Here is a 10,155-nt window from a genome sequence, read left to right as displayed (position 1 = left end):
AAGGCAATCCCAAGAAGGGTTGGCTCCCCCCGTTCTTTTCTCGAAGGTTGCAGCATCTCAAGTAGGCATTGAAAATCTCATCATGGACAGATTAATTAACACTTGAACTAACTGATCCAATAACACCATCTTTGTCTTACGAAGAGAATTCAACATTAATGATTCAAATTTAACTTCTCAAAATAATATATGTTAGTCCAATATTTATAAAATCTTCTGTCCTCTTTGAATCTACTTGTGCAATTGATGTATATTGGAATTTCAATTCCTCAAAGTTGTTGTTTAGTTGAGCAGGGTCAACTGGTCTCTCATCCTAAAACATTTCCACCAAGAATTAAAGCTCTTGCTAATTATATACCTGGAAAAGGACTCAAGATTGGAATTTATTCTCATGCTGACTAGGTTGAAATTTTTTTATTATTATCTGCCCATTACGACTTCCTCACAATTCATCGTTATTCCACGATGCTTGTGGCTTATAGTACTATCATTTCAAGTTTTGAAATTGCCAACTCATTAATGGTTAGAAGTATATTGTGGTGTTTGATAAATTAAATAGAAAGTGTTTTTAAATTTTTAATTCAAAAAAACATTGAGTAGTGCCTAAAAATGTTGTTACTCAATTTGTACAAAATAAATAAAATTTTCACATAAATAAATCTGCCAAATTATTTTCCTTCCATGCCAGCTACTTGAGATCTGACCTCAGTTTATTAATTATGCAGCTTTTACTAATGTTTATCATTTATTATTATTATTATTATTATTATTATTATTATTATTATTATTATTATTTTCTTCTGAAAATGCTTACAATTTATTTAACTATTATATAAATATGCACAACTCTCTATCAATCACACACACACACACACACACACTCTCTCTCTCTCTCTCTCTCTCTATATATATATATATATATATATATATATATCTCTATCTATCTATCTATGTATGCCATTTTTTATTTAAAAAAATAAAGATTATGAAGATATATTTGACAATTTCAGAAATTTTCCATTAAAAATTTTCTTTGTTAGGGTCTTGATTAAGGCTGTCTTCAAATAATTTTGATGCAAGCTTGTTAAGGGTGACAATTGCTGACATGACCTAAATGACGACTCAAATATGTACAGAAAATTAGAAGGAGAGGGGGTCAGCCCTGCATGACTTTACAAGTCAAATTTGAGTCAACACGCCATGACACGTTTAATAAACGGTGAATTTAGGCATAATGACCTACTTGCCAATTTTGGCACATGCTTGTGTCTTTTTTATTTAATAGTGATGATTAAGTAGCTAGGTAGAGATCTTTCATGTGCATCAAGAGGATTAAATATGTTGGGTACATATATTTTATCAAGCTCCACATTTGAAAAAGAAAAAAGAAAAAAAGAAAGCGCAGGGCATAAATTAATTAATTAATTGAGAATAATGTATGTACAAGTTCCACATATTCTTTGCCTGATTTGTACATAGAGGGGCCCATATATAAATATATTTACTTGACAATTCTTTAAGTTGAACTAGTGTTTGATCGGGGTGTGTATGTGTGAATATATGCATGTGTGTGTTCATAAGCTATGGACATCCACCAATTCATTTCGTATTTCTTTGGCAAGCCTTCTAACTCTTTGTTTTCCCATTTTGATTGGATAGCGAGAATCTAAAAAATAAAAAGAAGAAGAGAAAATTTTAACTATGGCATATTTAGAAACTAGGGAAAATTACTCAAATGGTCCTCAAATTTATACCCGATTTACATTTTGGTCTATAAACTAATTTATTCGTTCAAATGATCCATCAACTCTTTATTAATCGGCGCTTTGGTTCTACCGTTACATTTTCTATTAAATTTAGTCATGTGAACAACACATGCTATATTTGTGATCGTAAATAAGACTTTTGACCTATGTATCACCCATTTATTACTATTGTATCACCAGTTTATCACCTATGTATTATCAGTTTATCACCTATTTGGGGAACATAAAACGGTTATGGACGATTTTACCGTTACATTTGACGACAACATTAACATAATGTAACGGCATGATCAATAGATAGATTACTATAAAGTTGATGGATCATTTGAACGAATAATTTAATTAAGGGACCAAAATGTAAATCGAGTATAAGTTTGAGAACCATTTGAGTAATTTACCCCTAGAAATTATAAACAACACATGCCATGATGGGGGGGAGCCTAGCCCTCACGTTTTCTTCAATTCCAATTCCTATTCCCAACTTATCAAGAGAGAAGTTATTTTGTCAATTATTTGAAAGAATATCGTATCTGATTAATTCAGTTGTTGAAATTAATACAATTGAGTTTTTCTTAAATTATATACCCTAGCTAGGCAGTCTTATAACTTTAGTAAAGAAAAGGCCAGAGCCAGCAAGCCAGACCTGTTCAAATTAAATTGGAGACAGAAGAAGGGTGAAGAATTAATAATACACACCAACAAATATTGTCATTGCTCTAACAACTCTATTTATGATGCTAATATTACTATTAATGTGTAAATCAAGAAGGCTGAAAAAGCTTAGCCACCCATCACCCTTCACGCATGCAAATCTTTGTTTGATTTCCATACAGGGGCCTTTTGAGCAACATCATCAGTAACCACCCCCCCACTTCCATTTTCCACACCCATTAGAGGATCCGATTCGCCTTCCACAGCCTGAAACCAATTCGAAGGAAAAGAGAGGATTTCACATGTTAGTTTGTCATACAATGTTATAAAAAAAAAAAAAAAGATTCGAATTTCTATAATGCAATTAGAGAAATTTAAAAAACTGGCTCAAACCTGCAATGGCTGCGCTGCTTCTTCAGAAACCTTCTTTTGACTCTCGCGAGTGCAAAAATAAGAATATAAAACCATCCCAATAAGTGCAACCAATATTCCTAGGATGTTCCTCCAGTCAAATGGATCATGAAGCAGAATGTAACCAAACGCCAGCACAAGGCACGTCTTCAGATGTCCAAGAACCTGATAGGTGACGGGAGATGTCTTTCCAATCACAAGAAATGTGCTAAAATTTACTGAGACGGAGATCAGGCAGGATATAATTATGAAAGCCTGCAACTCAGAAAGTGAATACATAATCAGTAATGCTTTCAAAGAAAAGCGGAAGAAGATATAATTGTTCAAAAATTATTTCAACTCTCACCAGAACTTGAGTTGTGTACTTGAAAGCAAATACATTTTGATTGGTCAAAAACCAATCCAGAAATGGGCCAGAGATTAATAAAGTTCCTGATTGATACGGACATGATTGATACAAAAGTTGTGTTGAAGAAACCTTATGCTTCTTCTGGATGGTATTCGTCATCTGAAATAAACTAGTTAAGATATCAAACAAAATTGGATTGGCTGACACACCAATCATCAGACTATAATTTTAATAACCATCCATGCACAGAAAAAAGAAAAAGCCCTTGACAAGGGCGTGTGTGTCAGCTCTTTGTAATGACAAGTATCCAGCACTATGAACTGCCAGACCAGAACACCAGAACACCAGAACAGCTTCTGACTCGTACATGCACTTATGCTTTACAGGACCGAAACAACTATTATAGGAACTTCCTTGCCAGTTATTTACCTAGCCTTTCCCACCAAACAGAAGGGTGCATTCCATATAGAGAAGGCACATTTGTGCAACTTCTTTGCCTAATGCAGTCAACTATAGAAGTGTGTTCTCCATAAAAGACTATTAGAGTAAGGTTCAGAGAATATGTATCCATGACACTAGACAATATTATTTAAGAATTTTTAGGTTCAGGTATTTCCCTGATTTAATTATATAGTGGTGCATGTGTCAATGGTTTATATTATAAGGTGAAGTGCACATATATATTTGTCAAAAAAAGACACTATTGTTGAGGATACAATTTGAGCAACGCATGTTGTAATAACTGCAAGTAGAGACAAGACACTTCCTAGAGCATTAAGTTGAACATCAGTAACTGTTGCAATCCCAACACCAAGGAGGAGGACAAGGAGGGCAATCTGAATGCTCCTACTGCCATAACAAGTAAAGTAAAGGCAATATTAGTACCGTCATAGGTAAAGAAATCAGAAATCAGAATGTAACACTATTGGTTAACAAATCAAACTTCACCTAAAAGGTTCAGACTAGAAGAGGTAACATGAATGTAGAGAGTGCCAAAGGCAACTTCAATTTAGAAAATAATTGGACCAATGCATGTCGCAGGAATTCAGTCCAGATGTTCAGAAAGAAGAGAACTACCAAGAGGAGGGTGGAAAGTCCAACTGTGATGTGAGAAGAGTGAAGGGATTGATGGATGTTAATCAGTAGGTTTAGCAAAGATTGATGTACATATATCAGTTATAAGGGCAAAAGAAGGCTAAGCAGGAAGCAAATTGAGTTGGTCAGAATAAGCGATGACTTATGACAATTTGGCACTACAAGGTGCTAAAAGATAAAGAGCTAACCTTGGTAAAAAATGGTTAAGAAAAAAGAAACAGCTTTCCTCAAATACACCACCTTACCTTCACACATTCCCCCCCTCTTCCTCTTCCGCCACATTTTTGTTTTGTTTTTATTTATTTATTTAAGAAATAGCAGCATTCTACTTATTAAAATAAATTAAAAACAGAGCACAGTGAATAATTGAGATTTTAGGGACAATCACATATCATAGTTCAACGCATGAACGATCAATATCATGTCTATATTTCACAAACAAACAATTGGATTAGCACTGGATCCAAAATACATACACAGCAATATATAAATATGTATATAATACTAAAACTGTGCATATATACAAAGAATTGGCTCTGTTACTGGTTTAAACTTTTGGATATGTTTAAGCATATAAGTAAATCAGCATCTTAGTCAAAAGAAAGTAAAAGGGTGTTTCAAGAGAAACCTGAATCTCTTTGCAAGGAAAAGGGTCTCCAATAGTACAGTACAAGGGATGATTGCCAGCTTAGTCATCTAGAATGCAAAAACAATAGAGTATCTCAGATATTCTAATATTTAGGAAAATGCTGAAACATCAAAGTTTTAGCTAAAAACCAAGAAGTCAAGATAAAATTGAAGGAGAAAATGTACCTGATAAAAGCCAACAGAATTGAACCCCAGGCTCAGATTTAACAGTCCAATTGAGATCCCATTCAGAATGCCAAACCCCGTAACCGTCTTCTGATCAAGAGGCTTGTGTTCAAAGAATTTCATCTTTAAAGCCACATGAAGGGAACAAAAGGTGACTAAAAGATGCCAGCTTGTCAAAGTTGTGGCTGCACAACAAATATGTATAACAATCTAATCTCAGCAACTTCCAATGAAACAAGATGAACAGGATTGCTATAATCTATCACATATAAATAATCGTGCATTCTCCTCATTTCTCCTCAAAACAGAACAACATTTAGTACTGGCCTTTACCAATGGAACATGTTTAACCGAATTGCTAAGGGATCCATGTTCCATCTTCTTGCTGCATATTAAACTGGTCAAATTATATTTCAATGCTCATTGAAGTCGAACTACAAATCGAAAGCTATAACATGTTGGAACGCCAAGAAAAACCCCATCATACCTTCAAAGAAAAAAGAACATGTAGTTACAACAATTGTTTCAAAAGCTCCAATTTTGTTACCTAAGTTCGTTATTCAATCGCAACAACTTAATCAGTCTCCTTTGTTTGCACACAGAACCTTTAAAGCTCGTCAATCTTCACACGCCTCTAAAACACCCCACAAAAACGCATTGAAGTTTCCAAAACTAGATATTTAGAAAATGAGGCAATCCAAATAAATTCAGCATTGAATGAAACAACACACATGGTCCACATAGAGAAAAACAACAAAAATAAGGCAACAATATTATAAATGAGAATAACATTCAAACCAAAGAAAAAGAAGGAAACAGTCATTAAAAACTTACCAAAAGTGAAACCCAAAGAGCTAATGAGCGCCTTGTTGCAAATTACAATGGAGACCGATGAAACCACAGAGAGAGTTCAACGCCCCCACTGTCCCCAGCTGAAACCTCTCGCCCTCCCCCATCTTTTGCCTCTGACCCAAGTTCAAGCTAAGCATAAACAACCCAAAAATCTTACAAGGTCAATATTTTTTTTCCACAAAATGAGAGAGAAGAAAAAAAAACGCAGAAGAAGAAGTAAAACTCACCGAGAGTGGCAAAAACTGAGAACAGGGCAATCAAAGAATTGAAGGTGGCGTTGTCTTGAGGTGATCAAAGTCTCAGATCTGATGGTTAAGATTAATGGGTAAGTGGTAGTGTTATGAAAATGAGTCAATGGCTAATTGGGTAGGCTGTCCATACGCTTTGCAGTGGTTATGGAATTGGACGCTTGGCTTCGATGCTTCGATGCTTAGAGTTAGAGATGCACCTAAAAATTGCGTCAAACATCAAAATTCCTATTTCTAAGAGAGATGGAGAGGTCACAGCTCATAGCTCACTGAGTCAGTAGGTTTCGTGTCTCTATCCTTCTCTTTCCTCAACAATGAGGCGAGGGGGTCGGTTAAAAAAGCTTTGGTCTTTGGGAGTTATATAGGAGATTTTTCTACTGAAGCTGGACCTGGAGGTTAATTCTAGCGCCACGACGTCGTTCCATTGTTTGATCTATGATACCTGTGGCTAATGACTATGCACCCCATTAGAATTACATTGAGCTTAAGTTTAGCTGAGGAAATATCATCATTCAGCAAAATATTTCTCCAATCCCATTTCATAAATTTCATTTTGAATAGTAGTGCTCCATGGTCTCGAAGTTTCCATATTTAATGTCTAATTGTCAACTATGACCCGAAATTTGCAAACTTTATGGCATGTTTAAGCTTGTAGATCTAAAAACATGCTGCGCATGATGTCACACTCTAAAAATTTAAATAAAAAAGAGTTGGTTTGGGAAAAGGAAAAAAAGAAAGTTACTGTTACTCTGTTTTTGTCATTGGTTTATTGGACGAGTGTCTTGGCTTAGAAACCCGTGCAGACCAAAGTCTTCAAACATCGGATGATTCAGATCCCAATTCTAGGAGAAACAACTGCGAATTTATAACTGTTTACTCTTTAGCGATAGATATTGAAGTTTAAATTGGAGGGTTGAAGTTGATGATGGAGAATTCACAAGATTTATGCAACACAGAGGGAGATGGGGATGGAAGGAAGGCCGTGGCTTCTACTTCTTATACCCCAACAGCAGGTAGCTCTGGGTATCGGTTGTTTGGTCGTCAAGGGTCAGTGCACAACTCCCTGGGTGGAGGTCAAGGTGAGGAAAGAATTAAACTTTTGTCTGACATTATTGAACTTCAATGACATTTCTGGGATTTTGGGTATGTGGAATCTCTATTTAATTTCCTTTTCCTCTTTTCAAGTTTGGGTTTTGTCACTTGTCTCCGTTATCTGTTGAAAATGCTATGTTTTTAGCTTCTTGATTATCTGAAATGATGCTGATCACGGTTGTTTATATTTGGATGGAGCAAAATTGAGTGGCATTTACCTTGTAGAATTGATTGGTCAGCTTGAATGTAGTTCTGATTTGTCACAAACTAGGGCTATCTGTGCATAAGGTTTTTTGTTCTCTATTGATTAAAATTAGAGTTTACTTTGGATAACGAAAACCAATAGATGAATGAAGGCATAATGTAGAGGTTGTGGTAAAGAGGGCAGTTCACAATTATGTTCATAGTTGAGAAGAATGTGTGGTTAGTTAAAACTGCGAAGGAAAGGAGATGCCTGAAATTATAGAGGAGGAGAAAGATGGTTTCTTTGGGAATTTGTTTTCATCTCCTCGCAAGTGATTAAACAAAAGAAAAAGAAACAATGAAAAAAAATATTTGGAGTGGGATCACTTGCATTTTCTAGAGTAGGAGATGGCTGTGTCGAAAGGCTTGCTTCGTGAGGCAAGTAACCGCCTTTTATGTTGGACCTAGGGAAACTGAATTGCAAGCTGACTTTGTTGGTTTCTTTGAGTTACTTTGCCGCAGAATGGCTTTACCAGCCCCTTCTCTTCCCAAGAGTTGAAGTATCGTGACAGTGAGGAGCAAATGCCATTGTTTCATGTGCAAGACTTCCTTTTTTAGTTTGACATATGTAAGAGTACAGATTTTTTTTACTTTGTTGATGCATGCAGAAGAACTTGAATTAGGTTGATATAGTCTAGGCTTCTAGTAGTGCTCATCCAGTATGCTCCTTTGTCTAGTGGTTCAGGAAAATCTCATGTACAAGGAGGCAAATTATTGTTGAATGCTTCTTTTTAAAATTTAAAATCCATTGCTTGTCAGAACGCAGATAAAATTGCCTCATTCTTTCTGGAATTTCACATATGTTTTTCCAGAAGAGTCTTTTAAAATAGCTAGGCTAGTTGTTCCCTCATATGCATAACAACTCAAATGCAGGATTTGAATTCCAATATCTGAATTTGATGGCGACTTTAATCTGAGCTGAGAATGGTTTTCACTTCCAAATAAAGAAGTGAGAAGTTAGTTAAAGTGATCAAACCTGCCAACATCAATGTCTTAACATTGTTTACGGTTTACCTGCTACAGCCTATATTTGTATAAATACCACTGTTCTTTTCTCAGAATTTTCTTAATTTGTTTTCTTACTGTCTGTCATTTTCTTTTTAGCTGCTGATGTTTTGTTGTGGAAGCGGGGGCATGTTTCCTTTGGTGCTATCGTTGTTGCTACAATTTCTTGGCTCCTCTTTGAGCGGTCTGGATTATCATTCTTATCAATTTGTTCAGATGTCTTGCTGATTTTGGTTGTACTGTTATTTCTTCGAGCCAACTATGCTGTTTTCAGAAATAAGTACGAATATTCTTACCCTCTTCACTTGTATTGTTGTCAACCTAGCAGTGAAACTGTTTTCAATGAGGTTAACTATCATATTCTTTGAGTAGACAATTACAAACATTACCGGAGCTAGTACTATCAGAGGAAATGGTTAATAATGCTGCAGCATCATTTCGTGTCAAAATCAACAATGTGCTGCTTATGGCTCATGACATCACGCTGGGCAAAGACTTTAGACTGTTCTTCAAGGTCAGTGTTATGTGGCATGTTACACTAATACCATAGGAACTACCTGGGCTTTGTAGCTGTCTAGCTAGTTTAGTCAGGCCTTTAAAGGCTTGCTACTATGCTTCATTTTATCTGATGAAAATTGAGTACCCAGATGGAGTATGAATTTTCCATGGCTTGTAGGGTAAGTAGTCGGAACAATTGTAATCGGGGTAGAATATATATTTGCGATTCGTTGTCTATCTGGCTGAAACCAGATTAGTTGTCTTTTAACTTTGCATTTGCAAATATTACTGATTCAAATGAAGAAAGTATCTTACCAAGCTACTGTGCATTTGACAGGTGGTGGTTTGTCTGTGGTTATTGTCTGTCATAGGCAGCTTTTTCTCATTCTTTACACTTGCTTATATTGGTATGTGCACCATCCTCCTGGCTCTGTTAAATGAATGATCTGTGATGTCCCATATGAAGCTTTATTGTTATTTTTTGGCATTTCATATACGTTATGCAATGTTAAGCAGAGGCTATTGTTATAGTTCTTCCAAACTTTGCTTTATTATTTGTCAAGTTCTTGACCCATTATGCCGAATTATGTTCTTGCAAAAACAAGGTGGGGGTTGATACATGTAAGTTTATTGTAGAGTTTTATACTTATATTCTGCTTTAATGGTGGCAGGTTCAATCATATCTATAACACTTCCTGCCTTGTACAGCAAATATGAAGAGACTGTGGACGGGTGTTACGGAAAGATCCACCGACAATTTTCAAAGCATTATAAAATCGTGGATGAGGGTGTTTTCAACAGACTTCCGAGAAATGTACCCAAGGACAAAGATTCCTAATGCGGAAAACTTAGATGCAGACATAAAGTCATTGATGGCATACCATTGAGTTCGGAATTTTGTTTTGTTATAAAGTTGTCGATATGTTGCTTTGCTACTGCTTCCTCATAAAAGACCTGGCAGAGTTTTCCATTGTTTTTGTTCTGGTTCAGTCATCTGTATGTTGCTTTCTAATTGTTTGATGAGGACGTGAAATGCGCGGTTACTTAAATGGGCAGAGTTTTCAGCATAGAACCATTTTCCTGGTTTCCCATCTTTAAAACTGGAGATGAATAAAGTTGGACAGGCTGAAAT

The 10,155-nt window shown here is 35.7% G+C and overlaps 1 protein-coding gene and 1 pseudogene across 3 annotated transcripts; one reads left to right on the top strand and one right to left on the bottom strand.

Annotated features, from left to right (window-relative positions):
- Nucleotides 1-2,278: 2,278 nt before the first annotated feature.
- On the bottom strand, nucleotides 2,279-6,061 carry LOC103332879 (UDP-xylose transporter 3-like; annotated as a pseudogene). The gene is made up of 7 exons (XR_016127476.1): nucleotides 5,920-6,061; nucleotides 5,086-5,270; nucleotides 4,901-4,968; nucleotides 3,894-4,026; nucleotides 3,175-3,336; nucleotides 2,811-3,083; nucleotides 2,279-2,684 (listed from the first exon to the last, which is right to left on the bottom strand). The product of XR_016127476.1 is annotated as a UDP-xylose transporter 3-like (transcript).
- An 85-nt stretch (nucleotides 6,062-6,146) lies between these two features.
- LOC103332878 (Reticulon family protein) lies at nucleotides 6,147-10,095 on the top strand. 2 transcript variants are annotated; one of them, XM_089053601.1, is made up of 5 exons: nucleotides 6,147-7,264; nucleotides 8,625-8,805; nucleotides 8,898-9,039; nucleotides 9,361-9,430; nucleotides 9,732-10,095. In XM_089053601.1, exons 1-5 carry the CDS (start codon nucleotides 7,108-7,110, stop codon nucleotides 9,908-9,910), a joined length of 729 nt encoding a protein of 242 aa, XP_088909727.1. In that variant the 5' UTR covers nucleotides 6,147-7,107; the 3' UTR covers nucleotides 9,911-10,095. The 2 variants fall into 2 exon arrangements, with proteins under 2 accessions (XP_088909727.1, XP_008233864.2); XM_008235642.3 differs by having other exon boundaries at nucleotides 6,148-7,264; nucleotides 9,695-10,095.
- Nucleotides 10,096-10,155: the final 60 nt, after the last annotated feature.

This window comes from Prunus mume, linkage group LG5 (genome assembly GCF_029339155.1).
Source record: "Prunus mume cultivar Tortuosa linkage group LG5, ASM2933915v1, whole genome shotgun sequence".
Classification (NCBI taxonomy): Eukaryota; Viridiplantae; Streptophyta; class Magnoliopsida; order Rosales; family Rosaceae; genus Prunus; species Prunus mume.
Note: the sequence above shows the minus strand (reverse complement) of the source record. Positions and strands in the feature narration are given on the sequence as shown.

Excerpts from the sequence above, each read along its gene's own strand:
- LOC103332878 (XM_089053601.1), top strand. The coding sequence starts at position 7,108 with ATGATGGAGAATTCACAAGATTTATGCAACACAGAGGGAGATGGGGAT. Across the intron at positions 8,806-8,897 it reads TATGCTGTTTTCAGAAATAA|ACAATTACAAACATTACCGG; the intron begins GTACGAATATTC and ends TTCTTTGAGTAG. Across the intron at positions 9,431-9,731 it reads CTTTACACTTGCTTATATTG|CAAATATGAAGAGACTGTGG; the intron begins GTATGTGCACCA and ends TGCCTTGTACAG.